Source organism: Neocloeon triangulifer, unplaced genomic scaffold, assembly GCF_031216515.1.
Source record: "Neocloeon triangulifer isolate White Clay Creek 2 clone unplaced genomic scaffold, ASM3121651v1 ptg000014l, whole genome shotgun sequence".
Lineage (NCBI taxonomy): Eukaryota > Metazoa > Arthropoda > Insecta > Ephemeroptera > Baetidae > Neocloeon > Neocloeon triangulifer.
This window is the reverse complement of record NW_026775556.1, coordinates 10,283,409-10,303,167: the sequence shown is the minus strand read 5'-3', so window position 1 is coordinate 10,303,167 and position 19,759 is coordinate 10,283,409. Positions and strand designations below refer to the sequence as shown.

Here is a 19,759-nt window from a genome sequence, read left to right as displayed (position 1 = left end):
GCCCACAAACATCACATTTGAATGGAGTCGCGGTATTAATTCAGCACAAATAACGTCTTCGTATAAAAGGCATAAATTTCAATTGCCTGTCGTCATTTGTCTCGCCTCCGTACATAATAAAAACAATTAACCAGCCGTGTATCTAGCGTGATGCAGCACCATTAGTCAAGCAAAGGAGCCAGCAGCGTAGATAAAAAATTATCATATTACAAGAATGGCACATGGGCTCAAAACAATTGTCTGCTGCGAGCGGCTGTAAATTCACGAGGATGTAACTCGCGACGAGATGAAACAATGCAGGAGATGCAAAGGATTAAAAAAACGACGAGATACGCGCGGCTATCTAATCTAGCAGATACATTTATAAGTGTAAGCAAAGACCACACAAAGTGCAAACGCATGCAGTTAATACAACGCCAAAGGCCGTGAAAAATGCAGCCAGAGAAAGACACAAAGAGAGAGAGAAAGAATACCTTGAAATGAGGAAAGCGGGGCCGTGTCGGAGTCCCAGGAAATATCTGTGACAGAACGACAGATCCGCAGTTAATTAGTTGGTTAATTACAAGGGTTTGTGTTGTATTTGGGTGCGGAGATTTTTTTCCACAACCGAATTTGATTAGTCATATAATAATTATTGCAACTATCATTTATCAGGCGGTGTTTTCGTACCTAAAATGTGCAACGTAAGAGTTGTTAGTTTAACATTAACCTTGATTCCATGCGAATTTTCGGGTTTTTTTCCTGATTTATTTTGAGTGCATCACCAAAAATAAGTGTTTTGATCTCATTATTTTTTTTGTTAAGAAATTCCAGAATTGATAATGCATAATTTAAAAAAAATATTCAAGCATTAAAAAGTAGTTAGAAGTTAGAATTTAATTAGTTCTACTTGATGAGAAGTTCCTCAATTCATTTTAAAGTATTTTAATTTATTAATCAGGAGTTAATTAATTAAAATGTTATTGCTAAAAGGTGCCAATTATTAATTAATTAATTTTACAATTCACAAAATAGAAATTCATTAGTCTCGTTTGAGAAGTACCAAGCATAAATTTTAATTTATTTATAATTACACCTTTGGCACATTTCTTACTTGAATTTTTTGCAAGAACCTGCTTTGGCAACTCGCAAAGCAGCAATAAATAATCCACAACCATTGCTTGTGCAAACTCATGTAGCGAGAGTGAGAATAAAAACACAGAAACTAGACGGAGAGAAATGTGGTGCTCGGGCGAGCTGCATTAATTTATTATTAAGGCGGTGATTATAAGTGAGCGCGCAATTCACCAAGAAGAAGTGTAATTAATTAAACCGCCTTGCAATAGCAACTAATTGTAAGATGAGCGGACCTGACGTAACTCTGCAATGTGAAGAATTGTACATAAAACAATAATTGTTGTTGCACACCCATCTTTGTTCCAACGTCCAACAGATGCGGTGGGAATTAAAGCAGAAGAGATTCCGAGTAAAATTGTATAAATTTTTCTGTTGTATCCTTCCTTTTACGGACAAGTTTCAACTTGCAGCATGCTCAAATGCACACTCTGGGTGCTCTCGGTCGATGAACCGTCGGCATGTTGAAACACACGGCGCATTAGAGGTGCTAATTATCAATAAACACGAACCGCTGCAATCAACTAATCGGAAGAGCATCGTCTAATAATTCAAACCGGCCGAGACTGTGTTTAATTGAGTTGATCGATTGAAATTAACTCCTGGTTATGAAACCGGGTGATGCGGTACTTACAGCCATCTCCTCGCTTCTGTACGCCGTAAAGGTCTGCTCATCTTGCAAGAGGACGCAGAAAAAGGGCTCCCAGGATACCAGACTGACACCTCGGTCATTCTTCACGTTTCCCGCTGCCCGATGTCCGATTTGAGGATCTTTATCTGAAACAGAAATAACAAAAGTTGCAATTCATTGTTTAAAAAAAAGTTCTTATCAGGGAACATTTGCTTGAAAAATGATTTTTTTAAATAAATATAAAATAATATTCAGGAATCTTTTAAAATTCAAAATATATTTTTTAGACAGTAAAACTTGTAATTGATAAAAAAAATTCAAACAATTTGCTGCAATATTTCGAAAAGTTCCAAAGTTTTGTTGCAGGAAGGGATAGAAATTTCATTATAAATTTATTTTTTGATGATTAAATTTATTGTTTGAAAATTTATCACATTTGAAACTCCACTGGATAATTTTCTATAATACTTTTTTTTGTTCTGACTCATTGCAGTGACGCGCTTCAATTTCTTACTCAATTATTCTGACAAGAGTTCAGCGTTCATTAAACAAACAGCTTTTTGCATTCAGGGACTCGAGTCACGAACGCATAATATTATGTCTTTCGCCAGCCGAAAAATGAAACTCAAGTCGAGCGGGACCAAATATCGAATTTCGCATTTTTTCCCCGTGCATCCTGTATCCGATTTCGCTCGCGCCAGGCACGATAAGTTCTCAATTAATCTGATACGCGTCGACCGACACGATTAAAACGCGAGACTTACTTGAATTACTCTCTCACTTAAAAAAATAAAATAAAAAAGCGACTTTTGCCTGATTAGCAGTGCGTGAAGGTTGCCATCGCTCGATTTCGGCCTCAAAAATGAACTCGTTGGAGCGTTTGCTGTGACTCACAGAGTTGAAAATAATGAATTCTACTGTGTCGCAAAAGTGAGCGTGGATTTGACTAGGGCCTGTCTCTAACAGTACACATTTTATTTGTCGCTACTCGGACCAAACTAGAGCACGCTTTGAATGCTATTTGCTTATTTCGCGCGTGGCCCACATTGAAAAATGGCTTCGCAGAAAAAAAAGCAGCAGCCGGTGATGCGAGCGCGTGGCTTTTTCTCCAGGGCAAAATTTAGCGAGATGGTCAGCAGATGCGAGCGTATGGTGAAGGTTTGGGCCAAAATAATTGAAGGGAGTGCACATAATGAAATAGAAATGATGGCATAATTTCAAATAATTTGTAATTCACTAGAAGTGGTGGTAAATAATTAAAATGGTCTCTAGATTTAACAAATAATGAAAGTTAACTTCACTTCAGATTATTTTAATACCCAAAATTTAAATAAAAATATTTTGAAAGATTTTTTTAAATATAAAATGTTATTTTGTTGTGAAATTAAGCATTAAAAATAAAAAAAAATGATAAATACAGCAAATAATTACCAAAAACAAAACTTTTAAATAAGTATAAAAAGTTTTATTTTATAAAACTTGTAACTTGTAGAAATTATTATTATTTTAATAATTAAGATTTTTAATTTAGTATGCTAATTTATAGTATATTTTTACACAAATCAAGTCTTTATTTCAATTTGAGCATCATTTTGTATTACAATTATGCTCTTTGTATTTTTATTTATTCATTTTTTTTAATTAGAGGAACAATTTGTTCCTTTGGCGATTGACACACATCATGAGGCCTCACTCAAATAATAGAATGGGAATCTCCTTAGGTCACAACAGCGATTTCCTCCGTAGCAATTTCCGAGCCCAGACAAAAGAAAATTGATCCTCCATGCAAGCAACTGCAACTCTCTCTTATGATCAATTAATTTTTGAATTCGCGGTTTGATCGGCACGCGGTGAGCAAAATGAAGACGTCTCTCTTTGGCTCAGCGGTGCGAGCAAAAGCAATTTGTTCTTCTAGAGAGAGTCCAATTTCGGCATCTGCAGTGTCATTTAATTTCGCGAGTGCTGGCTACGCATCTTTCGAGTGATTCGTCCCTGGCCACCAATTTTCTCGGGTCCATTGTGACGTCACTCGATGGCCTTTTGACCCGTGCGCGCCAACGTCTTCCTTGTCTGCGGAGAGCCCATCTCTCCGTAAGTCACATCACAAGAGCAAAATGCCACCTACCAGTTTGCATCCATCAAATTTTATGCGAGCCGAAAACGAGAGGCAGCTGAAAAGGTTGCGAGCGCGATTTTCGCGGCTTGATAGCGATGGATTTCGTTTTCGTCAGAAGTTTGTTTTTTATTACAAAATTAAATGCGAAAGTCGGATTTTTCATTAGAAATGATGACGATACGCTGAATCTAGTGCCATCCAATGAAAGTAACTAATTCTTTTTAGATTGCGTGCCCTTTTTAAATATATTTTTATTTAACAGAAAGGCACATTTTGCAGTAAGTTGCAAAAATGCTATTTGCGTTTTAATAAAGGCATCAAGGGGAACTTCGCCCCATAAATTATTTCATAGAAAAATTGGAAAAATTAAACTTTATTACATGTAAAAAATCTATGTTCCTTTTATGTATCAATTGTATCATTTTAACTTACAATAAACTCTTAAGATTAAGTTTTACTATACAGTGAATTTACTTAGTTATTACAATGATACAGAACTAGCGCAGCTGAGGAACCAAGAATTATTTTTGGTAACATTGAAATATAATTGGTATCTTCATCGGTGAACTTTTATTAATAAAATTAATTTATTGTATGAAAACAAGGAACAAAAATTTTATTTACTGCGATTAGCAAAAACCGCTTAAATATAAAATTTAATAAATCTGATTTTTATAAAAAAAAAATCTGAATTGTAATTTTAAAATAATACAAAGATATATGAAAAATTCGATAAATAACTCACTAGTAAAATAATTACTTTTATAATTTATTTATTTAATATAGCAATGACTTTTTACAACATTAAAATAAATCCATACGCTTACAGTATTTTGCATCTTGGCAATTTTTCCAGGACCAACACGCACGCAACTCTATTTGCAATGCAAATGACATCACGATTCGGCCAAGTACGCGCTCGTCTCTTCTCTCGGTACATTTTCACATCTCCCAAAAGTGCCCTCTTCTCGAAATTTATGCACCTCAAACATATCACATCTGAGGGAACGAGCGGTCGTGTCAAAGTTTGGCTCAAAACCAGGCCGCATATTTGTTCATGATTTTTATATTGCGCGCCCGGGCTGTGAGAAGCAGAAACCCAATAAATTATTTTGTCCTCCAGTTTGTTGCACGCTCGAAAGTCGGGAATGTTAGTCAACCGGCCGCGATGGCCATAAATATCGTGCCTTGGGAATGAATGATGACGATTTTGCATAATGTTACATGAATATGGGTGCCGCGCGAGAAGTCTTAAAACGGCTTTTTTACTATTAGCCCCGAAGTTATCTACACATTAATAGACAAGCATTTTTATGTCTCATTCACTATTCCACATGAAGCTCTGCGATGGAATGAATTCAAAGAGAAAAAAACAGTTATGTAAACGACACCACCATATCTGTGTGATACTTTAAATTACTTTGAAAAATTTAAATCACCCAAATATTTTTCTAACATAAATTTTGTTATAAATAAGAATTTATGTTTTAAATTTTTTCAAATGCTTTCATTTTATGAAAACAACAAATAAGGGGTTGAAAAAAAAGTATTTTTAAAGCGAAGAGAAACAGCCTCTATTGTAATAATTAGAGTTTTTAAAAACAATATATCATTTCGTGCTCTAGAAATTCATTTACAAGGAATTGAAAACTACAATATAATGAATACCGCAGTTGAACAAAATCAAATGCACTCCACAGTCTGCCTGCAGACAAAGAGACCTCTTGAGACAAGCAGAGAATTGAACGAGTCCGATTTTCCATTATCCTGTGCGGCAGACGATCCTTCTTTAATTCACATGCAGCTGCCCAAAGACAGAAATAACGGGTGTTAGAGAGTAGAGAACCTTAGGCGAGATGAGAGACCACTTTTGAATCTATGTTTACGCGAGGTAATGGCCACGTTCGCTCGTAATTGGAAGCGCGCCTCGATTATTCATTGCGCTCTCTCGGTACTTTATTTCGCATCTCTAGGAGAAAGAAAGAAACACGGTCATCGCCAGAGAGTCGCGGTCTTTTCTCATCACCGCCACTGACCCACTCATCACGTTTATGGTAAATGAATGGATGGAGGCTGGATTTCCTTAAGAATACAGGCGCGCCGCTCTTAATCGAGACTTCTTTAGACATAAATGCTGTAATTTTGTTCATTATAAACACCGATTGATGTGTACAATTTTAATGATACGGCTTGTGAGAAAAAAATAAACACTGACAAAGAAGACAATCATGTGGCTAATTAAGAGCATTATTAAATTGTTCTGGCATTTGGCAATGAAGTTGTTCTTTTTTATCTCTCACAGTAAGAACTACCAACGATCCAAGTTAGAAATTTTATTAGCAATGTTTGCATAAATTTTCATTTTAAAGGCTTATTATGATCGGTTTTTAATTTTTTTCTTAGAAATTAGTATAATATTGAGGAATTAATAATTTTCTTGTTGAATAAAAAAAAATGCAATTATTAATTATTTTTTTGTTTCATTCTCCGTCACTTCTATGGTAGTAAAGCGAAAATAATTTTTTTGGGCTGTTTGATGTATTATGTTCTAAATTAAACCACAAATGCAGTTTTTGCAATAAATAAAAAGTGGAGCGATTCACTCTTTGTGGCTAAACCGCAGTGCATCTTTTTACAGGGAAATTACTCTCCATTTTAATAGAATAACTCTACAAAAATTCACGCTATTGCTTCTCCTTTCATCAAAAACAAGCACTAATATGACATTATTTTCAGCATGTACGTTCAGGTGAACGAACTTATTACTCATGACGAGCAGGCGGATTATACAACAATGATAATTCCATTCTCACTTTGGCAACACGCAAAAGGTGCGTTGCAAAGGATTTGAAAGAGAACTTGACTATTACGGGCAAATCAAGTCGGTTTACAACTCACGCAGCCTTCCTTTGTGCTGATCTGTTGAACGCAGCGGTTCGAGGTAAAAAGTGAAAAGTGTCTATTCAGATATGCGGCTTTTTCACGGTTGGCGAGCGAATTCGGTGCAATTAGTCAAGTTTTGCAGTGCGTGAGCCCAAGGTGCGTGATCAATTATAAAAATTGTTGAAAATTGCATTAACCTTCGTTTTGAAAATGAAACGTGTCCCTTCGGTGTGACTCTTCATGTTTCCAGCTTAATGGAATATGATTTTAAAAATTCATGAATTAAACATGAGCAGATGCAATTCGACCTTATTGAATCTCTCAATTTCGAAACTCGGCAATAAATTAAAACTGTCTGTTTTTGGTAAATTTATGAGTTTTTTTGTAAGTAATTAATTTCCACAGCAATTTCACGGGTGAATTCATCTGGATCTTTCAAACGGTTCAGGAGATTCGCACGCATAGATGTGTGTTTATATTTTTTAAGAAAAAAGGCTAGAAAAAGGAAAGCTTTGATAACTGTAGTGTGATATAATTATTTGTGAGTGCCGCTCAGCCGGAGCCGAAATTCATACCTACGGCCGAACGATGTGTTGGCCAATTAAAATGCCATCAGTGCCCGGTTATACAACCGGCTGCAGAAAAGGTCTTTAAACTTGTTATCACAATAAAGTTCCGTCAGTTCAGAGAGGCTGTTTATTAATTTAATTTCAGCCGAAGAGAGTCGGCCGTGCTTCGGAGAAAACGAAAATAGAGGAGTTTGCTTTTGAGTATGTTTTCTAAAGGTTCTTTCACGCGTCGTCTTTTCACTCGAACAACAATAATCGCCAGCGCACTCACGATTTTGACCTCTGTCGGTGGAGCCAGCACAATTCGACCGTGCCCTCTGTCAAACAACCGACCATTTGGCAAATTGTGTTTGCCCAGACGCACAAGCTAATCAGCAATTTATCAGCAGGGTGTTAATTATAGATCTGGCACGCACACAATCCAACAATGGGTATAATGGATTGAAAATCGTGTTCAATAAAAAAGAGCAGCAAGCAAAAAAAGGCTTAAAAATGTATTTACCATTTTGTTAATTAAGTGATATTTTCATGGAATAGCTAACTCTCGAAGCGTATTTTCATAATACTTTCATATTTTTAAAATCCAAAATACGGATTTTTAATTATAAATTTGATTAAGCTCTTCTATTGGTCCGAAAATAATAAATTGTTTAAAAATAATCACTGGAATAAAAAAAATAATATTAGCATTCTCTTTGTCAGATTACACGTTTCTTGCGCCGTCTTTCATTTCAAAAGACGTACCTACTTCAGTGCCTTACTTTCGTTTGGTTTCGATCTCGAGCCAGCACAAAAGCAGTAAACAAAAGAAGCGAACGGGGCAAGCACTTGTTCGGTTTTTTTTTTAATTATAAGAATCGGATGTATAGCAGGAAATTAAGAACAAAACTCGATTAATTGCCAAAACGAAGGACTTTTGCGATCGTTTTCCCCAGGATGCTCCAATAAATTACAACAATCCGGCGAGTCAGTCGAGAGTGGAGCGATCACGATATTGAACAACCACTTTTGAAATCAAACACCCAAGATTTACTCACTCAGGCTTTTGGTTTCTTTTTCTTTCATTCTCTCACCGAGTTGGTCAATCTCGGCGACTACTTTGCATAAAAGCTTTGCTCGCTCCATCGCAGTGGTTCAAAATCCCCTTTTCTTTTCTGGCGTACAGACGATATTTTTGTTCCAAATCGCCTGCGGTCAGGAAGCGGATGGTGTTATCGGAAGATTTGTTTTTGTGTGGATTAAACAGAGCTTGGAATATGATTTGCATAATTTAAGGAATCAAACATGCATTAGTAACATTTTTCACACGTATGTTCTAAAGATGTCTTGGGAAACAGTTTTATACATTTCCCTTTTAACACGCTTTTAACATTTCTGAACATATCCTTTTACAAGTTTTCTATGTTTAAGTGAATTTTATATGCATAAATTTAAAAAACTTATAGTTATGAATGTTTCTAGATATTTTTTTTTTAATCAATTAAATTTATGTATTTACCTTAACCCACTTATTTATACACGTGCGACAAGATTCGAGTTTGGCAATATTCTCTGTGTGGTCCATCTGGAGCAAAACTAAAGCAAAACCCCTTTCCAAGCCATAAATAATTCAAACTATCCGAAACAATAAAAAAGACTTCAAAGCTGCTTTACTCGCGCGCGCTCTGAATTTATCTTTAAAAGAAGTAATAAAAGTGAACAAATATATCGAGAGCGTGGAGTAAAAAGCGAGTACGTCAAGTTTTGATTTAAGTGCCTATTTGGGTGTTCCTCTTATATGCTGATGATTATTTCTCCGCGTCTGCTCAGCTGGGCGTCAGTTTTATGATAAATAGGTGCATGGTTGATCTTCAACGTATTCCAGAGCTTTTGAATTACAGTTCCGAGTGAATAAAAAGACACACAGGAAAAAGATCTTAACAGAAAGAGAAGAATTCTCTTTATTTATGACTTTGCGTTGGAGGCACAAACATTGAGATTTGATGAAAAAGACACACATCATTTATTTTTCCTTTGTAAAATATGATATTTTTTATTGATCGTTATTTTGTAAAAGATGAGGAAATTTTTGATGGTTCTGTGAGAATAGAATATAAAAAATGATTGGCAATTATTTAAGTCATTTTGATTACTTTGGTCAAAGATTTAACAGAATAAAGAAAAGGATATTTTAATTTTGAGAAAAAAATCAATCCAGTTGACATTTACATATTCTAGGCTTCATTAAATTTCGAATACATTGTTGTACTTTGTCGAGTTCCACCTATTTGTATGCACATGTATGTGTCCATGACATTTAGTGTGTCAAACAGCTGCGCTGAAGGTGTGTTGCTGGTATTCACGGCTCACATTTTCAAACACAAAGGCTCTTTCACCGTCCGGCCCATTACAACGCACGCACCAGTGTTATTTGCTTCCCACTCCTCCTTTTATTATAAAACACACTGCCGTGTATGCACTACTCTCAATACATAATGAATTTACATGCCCGGCGCCTAACAAACCAAATCCGTCTTCGTCCTAAATGTCACACGCGGCGAGTAACAACCGAGTGCTAGCAAAAGAAAAACTCCCGCACTCTGCAAAATTCGCAGCTACACTCAGGCGAGCTGTAAAACTAGTCTCGGGAAACAATATTCAAATCAACACCCGCGGAGCTTTTAAGGAAGCAATGAGTTTTGCTCTCTCCGATTAATGGCCTCAATATCCGTTGCATAGGCTAGAGAGTCCAGAGAGCAACTTGGTAAAATAAATAGAGCTATAACTATTTTGATATTTTAAAAAAACAAAGCTAAAATGCAATTGTGCACCATAAATTATTTTTGTTAATAACATTAAATTTTAGCTTATAATTTCATTTCAAAAATATAAATCTTTTTTTTAATAATTTAGTTTTATTGTTATTAAAATAATTTTTGTTTTATATTATTCAAATAATTATGATTTACTTGCTTTTAATACTTTTTCCCAAAATTATCAATTATTCAGCTACAAGAAAATCAACGCAATAATATTTATTTAATGTAGAGCAAGCTTCTTTTTTGAGAATAACTGAATGTGTAAGACATGATTACAATGATTTTATGAATCTTTTATATTATAGTGTAATTAATAATAAAAATATCATAGAAAGCCAACTGGAAAAATCTGACTATCCTGAATGAAGAGGTGACAACATTAAATTATTTAAAAAAAGACAACACCAGACAACACTACCAAAAGTATACTAAAAAAATGTGTTTTTATGTGATTTAAATATTCATATACTTTTAAGTTGTTATTTATTTCCATCAAAGTTAAATATCAACTCCGTTTTGACATTTTAATCACATTCAGTTTCTAAAATTGTGACCATAAATTTTCCGCGCTATTACATCACAAACGTTGTTATGATGTTTAGCCAAAACATTGATTCTAATCGTTGTGAGAACGGCCGGCGCCAAAAACGGACATCGAAAAGCATTCGCTCTCGCATGTAACGCTGCTTGCGTGTTTATTGAGAATCAATCGGATCAAGCGAAAGCCCACGAGATTCGTCATGTAACAATCGGATCTCTTTGCGGCGGAGAAAGAACGCGCTGTATATGATTTCCAACAAAGGAAGATTAAGAAATCGTTGAACCTAGTTGGCGAATGCATGCGCACGTAATAATTCATCTCGCCATCAGCGCCCCGCCTAGCGAAAATCGGTTTCGCTCATGCCGGGCCAATTTGGAGTTTCTGCGTTGCACAAGCGTTCGCAAATTGAATGCAAAACGAGCCTTTTTATTATTTTCGTGGAACGGAGCCAAAAACTCGGGCCGAACCCTTTGAGAAAGTTCAAGTCAGTGCCGTTCAGTCACGAATTTGGTTTCAAAAAGTTTTATGAATAGTAAAAATAATAATTAATTGTAAATAAATTGACTTTCATTTATTATAATTTTCCAAGACCATTTTTGGATGTGCTTTTCTTCCTTCTAGAGAGATGAGACTTGAAAAGTTTTGACTTTGAAAAGACAACAAATATTTGAACAAAGGCGGAATTTCATCTCATCATCCTCCGCCTCTCGGCCGATTCGCAGCAGGCATAATTAAAAGCTCGCTCGAGTCGAGACGACAGGCAGGTCTCTCGCGAACAAAAACAGCTTTCTAAATCAACAAAGAGGAGCAACGAATGTCGTACGTACTGTGTTCAGTTGCACGCCTCGCGTGATTAATATGCAAAACAAAAAGCGAGTGCACGCTCTCGAACCGCAAGAAATCGATCAAAGAGTGAAATCGCAATTTTTTAACTTGATTGATACAGATTAGAAATTATTAATTCAGCAAACTCGTCCGGCCAGTGTGTGATGTCATATGAAACTGGTGGGACCAATTTTTGTAAACGCAGCATTATCATATTATCCACGACAAGGCTGGCGAAATCAGTTTTGCATGAAAGGAGCCGGCGAGCGTAATTATTACATTATATAAAAAAAATTAGGCCAACAGCAGAAGGAACGCCTCTTGCAAAAATACATATTATGAATTCGCGAGGAGCGAGATAAACACCGCGTGCATGAGCAGCACTTGTTCAATTCGAGGTAACGTGCAATTATTATTGAGTTAGCCTTTGCGCAAAAGTGCTTCGGTAAAGCATCTTTCACGGTTTAGCGTGTCATTGATTCAGTGATTAATCGGAGGCCGTCCTAATTTGGAGCATCCAGATGGTGAGCAAAAAATGCAGTTAACACAAATTAAGGCTTTGAAAGACACTGAAAATCGTGTTGCAAACGGTGGCTAGGTCTGATAATTACATTTTTTTTTGCCAATCTGGAAATCAGTTCTAGCCACGTGCATTTGACTATTTAATTTCAATAAATTAAAACTCTTCATAGACCATCATTAACTATAAGTACTATTCATATTGATAGGTAATAGGATAATTAATAATCCTCTATTCAATCCTGTGACATTTCCTGCTGTGGAAATTGAATTAATTCACAATTTACAATATAAATGTCTCTATACATCTAATTTATAATTAATAAGATTTTTATTTTAAAATACAAAAAAAAGTGCCTAAGTGTATTAAATTTTATTTAGATTAGAAACTTTAATTTCAAATATGTAATATAAAACCAAATTAATTTTTAATATAAATTAATGCGTTTTAATCGATGAATAAAAGATAAAATTATTGTTTTTAATTGATTGGTAAAAAGTTTTTGCTGAACGATTTATTTTTATATTTATTAACTATTCAACATTAAATATTACTGCATTTTTTAAATTTTAAAGATTTCTGCCAGAAGCATTCATTAGTTTTAAGTTAAACTATTAGCATCAACATAAGCATATTCGTTAAAATAGCGTTTGTCCTATGCAGCTAGCACAATGATTTGCATTAAATCGATGATTGACATGTATAATTGAAATAAAAAACCATGCAATGGTCATCTCATTAAATAATGATCCTGATTCACTTTCCAGAGCTGAAAAATAACGAGCTCCCAAGATCTCATTTTGCGATCTACACTGCGTGATTAATGAACTTGTTATCTGTGCAGAGAGTTCTTGTTGCCGTTGTTACGATTTTTTCTTGCCATCGGGCCAGATTTCGATTAGAGTAATTAAGCGGCCACGCCGTGTTATTAATAAATTAGTTTATTGTGGCGTATTTATCAAATATAAAAATGCGGTTCGCATTCAGGAGACCTTCCTTGGCTCTTTTATGGGCCGCGAACGACAGAGGCGGACCTTTCACAAAGTTTTAACGTAGAGAGTTGCGGAATTTGTTAATTATTATCTCTCGGGCCTAATTTTCTACTGGTTACGGGATCAAATGGACGATAAAATCTACCCGTTTGGGCGATTGCGGAACTTATATCACCGATTATGGTAGAATTAAATAAAGTTTATAGAAATAAAAGTAGCCAAGTGGTGTGTTACAAAATTAAAAGATATTAAAAGTGTCAAAATTAAAAGCGAAAGCAAGAGTTTTAATGAACTTGTGCAAATTTATTTAATAAAAAAAAACATTGATTTTCACCTCCCGAAATTAAAAATAAGCTTTTGATTCTCATTAGGTGCACGCAACAGCCATTCGCATTAGAAACACAAACCTTGTTATTAAAATATTAAATTATTGAAATTCGATCTGCGAGTTGATATTCCAGTTTCGCATCGGAGACCCGTGGAAAGCAGCGTTGGTTGTTGCTGCATAATTGCATGAAATTTCTTCTCGGCGGGTTTGCGCAGAATTTATGGCGTCAGCTTACTTGTGAATGCAAGTGAACACTATGCACTCTTGGCTGCTGCATCTGAATAATTCGCCCTGCTTAGTAAGTTGCTCGAGAGAACCCAATCAAAATTTATTGCCTCATTACGGCCGAGCCACGAACGGTGATTTATCGGATTTCGCCTGCTGCACTGCATTTCTTCGCTTCTCCTGCTCTCCGCCGGATTATTCAAATGAGTGCATCTATGATTTGAGAATAAATCATAATTCAGTGGTGCACCCAGCGTGTAATTATTAATAGAAGGACATCAACGCAAACAATGGATGCGTTTCGAGATTTATTTATAGCATATGTAGAATAAAAAATTGAGGCTCGGAAGAAAGGGTACATAACAATGAATCACCAGATGAGAGCGGCGCCGATCATTTTGAGATAATGGGTATAAATCAGGCTTGAAAAATGAGCTACCGGGAGCGGATAAGCTGCGTCTGACAACAAAAGCAATTTTTATTTTATCCAATGACTCATATTTTTGTTTATTTAAACAACTGAGTAATACGACATGTTCAAAAATTTGGTTCATTGAATTAAAAAAATTTGGTTCATGAAATTTTTGTTTATGTTAATTCAAATATAAGAAATGTAACTCTTCAATTTTAAAACCCATAATCAGTAATATCATTTTATTCATCCTGTAGCTAGTCCACCTTGGGTCTATTAAATAATGTTCACACTAATTTAATAAATTATGTATCTTAAATTGACAAAATTTCATAAATTCAAAATAATTCATTTTCAAACTATTGTGTAATAAAAGAAAACGAGAAGAAATACACTTTGTTGCGATTTTACTTAAGTATTAGATGATCAGTAGTATGTATGAAATTTATTTTAATATTGTCAAAAATAAAAATTTGAAAGTTAGCGTTAGCACCAAACACATCAATGATTATCAGGCTGTATCACAAAACTTAATAAATGAATAAAATAAACAACAAAATTTTTTAAGAAAAATAAAAAAAAATAATAAATGATTAAAAAATATGAGCTTACAAAGAATAAAAATAAAATTAAAGTTATTTTAAATAGATTTTAAATGTAGATAAAATAATTTACGAGATTATTTCCATTTGTTTCCACTCTAACTCAGTACAGTGTGTATAATGAGTGTGCCATGAGTTCATTTCTCTTGGTTCGCGGACGTGCAGCAATTCGGTCCACACGGCATCCGATCACGTTCTAGACGGCGGCGATTTTGTTATTACTTCTTATTGCTCTCTCATCTGCTCTGGCTGCGTGCGAAATGGCAAAAAAAGATTAGCTATCAAACGCCGTGGCTCGTGTTATTACGGGCGCAAAATTAGAGTGCCCTGCGAAAGCAAAAAAAAAACCATCTCCAATTAAGAAGCGTGATTCAATACGTTATCCTGCAGCGCACGTAATGAGAATTTTGTCTCAGAGAAAAATGATGGAATTTCTCAGCCGCACTATTTTCCATTTCCTCTAAATTTGAAAACCACCAGAGGACAGTTATGTGCGGTCAGCTGCCGTAATTGCACGTCGTCGGTTTTTATTATCGGTCAAAAAAAGAGTGTCATGCAGTGCACCGCGGCTCTTTTTGCTTTTAAACTATATGACGGCGAGCAAAGGGGAGATATTATGGAATGTGGAAGTCATTATAATGCATGCAGAAAGTTCAAAACACTCGGTCTCGCCTACTTTCCTTCCGACAGTGACGGACGAATATTCACGCCGGCTGAATATTTAGAATATTGTGGTCGAGAGTTAAACAAAAAACTTGCCCTTTTTATCAAATTAAAAAACAAAAAATCGTAAAGGTACTTAAACAACTTTATATGTGAATGAGTGGGTGTTGTTAGGTCGCGATGAAACACTTGGATTTATTCAAAATTTATTAGATATAAATTAAATCAAAATTTTAACGGGTTTTTCAAATCTGTAAGATCAATTTCCGCCCAAAAATGTGTTCATTGACCTTATTTCTCTAAAATAAACAGCTCTCCCGTAATCGAAACCTGCGCATTTAAATGTGACCGACAATTTCATTCACACATTTTTAAGTGCAAGAAGTTGTCTGTCGTTCATTAGCCCCGCAGGAAAAGCAATGTCCTCTGCGAAAGGACCAGAATTCGTTCGTCCGACCCACAAATTGGACATACACACGCCTCTCTATAGCGCTGACGAGAAAAAGTTGTCCGGTTCCGTTCACCGTTAACTCAGTGTGCATCGTTATTAATAATCAGCGAGTGGATTCTCCTATACATCCTATCGTAGTGGCCGTTTCGCTTTTTTGTGCGAATTCGATTGAATAACTCGTTTCGTAACACCTACATGTAATCAATTAAACCGGTAATTGAACTCGTTGCGGCACCAGTAGTTCAATACACTAATGAACCAGAGTAAAATTGCATTTTCATTGCGGATCAAATAATAATGCAGCCGCCTTTGGTGAGTTGATTTTTTGCCTGTCTTGAGAAAACGAGCAGAGAGTTACTGTTATATTCATACGCAAGAGAGTTTTCTTGCTAACGAAAGATATTTCACTCGTCGCGTCTCGCCGCTAATGCATTCAAACCGCGCAAGAGAGCCATGTGGCGAGATATTATGCATGCGTTGTTTGTGGTTGGGGGCAGCGGACAACTCGGCAAATAATGCTGCTGGACACCGGCCAACCTTTTTTCCTGGGAAAACGTTCAAAGGCATTGAGATCGACTGAGATATATTTTTATTTATTTCCTACTTGAAGAACCTACTTGAATGTCGATCATACTTGAAAATTGAAAATTGATTGTCTCGTTTTAAAATTATTCTATTGAGCTCAAGAAAATTGCAAAAATAAGAGTTTGGCAATCAATTATTTGCATTGAAAAAGGCTTAAGATGACATATAAAAATCATTAAATAATGGTATTTAATTTTACATGTAAATTTTAAATTTTATTTCCACGATATAATGTTTATTACGCATTTTAAAAATTTTGTAAAATAATATAATTATTCATTAAAAACAAAATACAATTTACCGTCAACTTGTCAACAGTGTCCAATTAAATATTAGATTGCAACTATTTTTCAACCAAATTTATTTTTATGTATACACAGTACATCACTATGTTTTCAATAATAAAGTTTTCAAAATGTATTACGATTTCTCGCTCCGTCTTGTATTATAATTGAAAAAAAAAAATCGCAAGGAATTAAAAAAAAAAAAATTAAACAAGTTAAGCAGATTTTGGCCATTTTCTTAAGGAATATTGATCAAAAATTTCATTTAGTAAAATGATCTGACTTTAAAATTTTCAAAGTTAAAATTTTAGTTATAATACTATGTACTGAAAATTTTCATAGAGTTTTACTGTTTTAAAAATATTATATTAAAGTTTATTTTGGTATAATTAATAGAATGACAGACCTGATGCGGATGAAAGTTTTCTCGCAACGCTGGAAATGAGCTGGTAGGTCCTGGAGCCCGCCGAGAGCAAACTGGAGCCGTCGAAGTCGTCGTCCTTTTCGGCGACGTCTTCGTCCTCGACGTCGTGGTGCATCATTGGCGGCGGGTTGCAGCAAAAACACCTCTCGTCGCTCAACGCCGGCTCGAAGAGGCGGAAGTCGATTTGGCCCAACTGGTCCTGGTCGTGCATCGACTCGGACTCGGCGCAGCTGTCTGAAAAGGGCTCAAAGTCCTCCGGGTCCTCCTCATCAGCGTGTCGGCGCCACGTGGAGGCGGGCGGCGATCGCGCCGGGTACATCTGACGAAAGGAGGCCTCCTTGCGTTGCAGAGCGTCGGCGCTGCGCCAACAATCGCACTCGTCGGGCGCTAAAAGCGCGCGCTGGAAACTGACGGCGGACGGCGCGCGGTACACGTGGCTGCGTCGCGTCCGACGCACGATCTCGGCCTGCGCGTGCGCTTGCGTCAAACACTCGACGCACACGGCGCAACGCTCGTCCATGGCGGTGCGTGTGCGAGCACGGCTGGCGTGAGACTGCTTTGCCGCCGTCGCTCCGAACAGCCGGCCTGCCCTTCCACTTTTGGTCGAGGCTCGGCTCTCGCGCTCGATTATAATATTAAGAATGCCGCCGCCGCCGTTGTTGTGCTTAAGCTGCTCTTTCGCGGTCGCTTTTTGTGCATTGTTTTGGTCAGCTCCAGTCTCTCGTCGATTCTGGGGGGTTTCCCTTGTCTTTCGCGACTACTGTGGTTCTCCTCCACATTGCGGAGAAAGTCAAACTGTTAATTCGATTTAAGCCAAATTATTGCAAAGAGCTGCAGACAAGCTCTTATTTACTGGGTCAAGCTATTTTAAAGCAGCCGTGGCATACCTTGTGATATATAGATTTTTTAATTTGCAACTCTAACATCATCTACAGATCTATGTTAATTGCTTTATAAAAACCTGCTAAACGGAATTTTTTGCTTTTTGGAATATTTTATTACGTAGAGATTAAAAAAAATTTGATAATATATTGGGGTGCAGTGCTATAAGTTAATGTACAATTTATTTGAAATATATTTAATAGTGATCTTTTATTTAGTTTTTTTATTACCAATAATAATACTGTTATTAAAAGACTTTGAGGATAACAAAGAAAACGGTGAAATGAGTATTTTTAAGTGACTCATATTTATTATAATTTCAAACAAAAAAATTTTACCTTCCATTTTATAGTCTTCAATTAAATTTAAGAAAAAAAGGTTCATCATTGTTATGCGATTTTAGTTATGCAGATTTTAGTAATGAAAACACAAAAATATTTTCAGCAATATGAGAAAACAAATATGAGCGATTTAACTAATTTTATTATTAATAAATCACGTAGTAACTTGATTTAATAACATTTTTCAAGGGGCTTTCTGCAAAAAAAAAACCGGCATAAAGCTATCAAGGCTAAACTTATTACACAATGCTCTGTCGTCTTTTTTTTTATTATTGCAGAAGAATTTATTCCCGATCGAGGGCATATTCGTGTTAATTTAATTTAAAAATGAGGGGTCCTTGATGGATTTTGTGAGTCATTTATCATTTATTGTTTTCTAGGAAAAAATATCCTGCTTTATTAAATTATTTTCTACAATTTTGCAGCGTATGCGAGTATGTTTAACTTACATTAAACAATCTGCAGTGCAGATTTTTTTATTTTTTAAAAATTATGAAAATTAAAATATGTAAAAAAAAATGTATTTTATTTAAACTAAAAAGCATCTAAAAGAAAGTTTTTTTGTTTCTAACCAATGAAATTTAAAAGATTTAATCCCTTAGAAATGTTAAATTTATTCAATTCACTAAAAAAATAGCAGTATGTTTTTATTAAAAAAAAAACAACAACAACAATCCTAGAATTTGGTAAGCACAAAATTATTTATTCACTGCATTGAAGTTTCAAAGCGATCACGCAATTGAACTTGTTCAATAACAAATTACGATTCATACTCTATAAGAGAAAATTAATGTGGTTTAATTTCACTTTTGATAAGCTTGAGACACATACCGAGATCCAATAATACTCAATAATTATAGTACTCTCTGAAAGTGAAACCCCGTGAGAGAGATGCTGTCAAGTGACTCTTATTGAGCGTCTTCCAAAGCCATAACTCGTCATAAACACGAGCGAGTGAGCGAGAGTAGCGCTCTAATGCATTTTTGTTTGGCGGCCAACAAACCCGCGAGATGCATCACATTCGCTACCTTTTGCTGATCATTACATTTTCCACGGAGATGAGTTAGCACAAAACTTTATACTTGTATAAAACCGCTTGTTTGTGTGTATTTCGAGCTCTCCACTTCCGCGTTAAAAGTGAATAATGGGCATGTCGCTGGCTCCTGATGAGCCGGAGAATTTTCTTGATACACACACCGCGTGTGAAGCGCATTATAAATATATACGAAATTTCATTTTCCATTTCGCGCGGATGGATGATTGCCAGCAAAGAACTAGAATTATCGCGGTGAGAGGAGCCTAACGAGTTTGTTGGGCACCCTAATGGAATTCAAATGATTTTGCACACATCAGGTGGTGATTTGGATGATCAGAAATTCCACAAAATTACAAGGCGGTCAGGTCATTTTAATAAAAAATATTCTTAGATACGGTGCTGTATTGCCTAAATTAAATTATTCTAGGAAATTTAAAGTATTTTATTTTGTGCATTTTCGTCTCTGAAATATTAGTTTAATAATTAAATAACTTATTAATGCGCTCTTTCATGGTATCTCGCATCAAAGTATCCTGAT

The 19,759-nt window shown here is 35.6% G+C and overlaps 1 protein-coding gene across 3 annotated transcripts in view; it reads right to left on the bottom strand.

Moving 5' to 3' along the window:
- LOC132201841 (disabled homolog 2-interacting protein) overlaps nt 1–19,759 on the bottom strand; it is a 98,881-nt gene that overhangs the window by 47,094 nt on the left and 32,028 nt on the right. Inside the window, exons 1-3 of one of the 3 annotated variants that reach the window (XM_059628347.1) lie at nt 16,945–17,505; nt 1,748–1,890; nt 474–518 (exon numbers count right to left, since the gene is read on the bottom strand). In XM_059628347.1, the coding sequence (XP_059484330.1) occupies nt 474–518; nt 1,748–1,890; nt 16,945–17,482 (726 nt within the window). In that variant the 5' untranslated portion in view covers nt 17,483–17,505. Of the gene's footprint in view, nt 1–473; nt 519–1,747; nt 1,891–16,944; nt 17,506–19,759 lie in introns of those variants that run through there. The other 2 variants (XM_059628349.1, XM_059628348.1) reach the window with 2 other exon arrangements.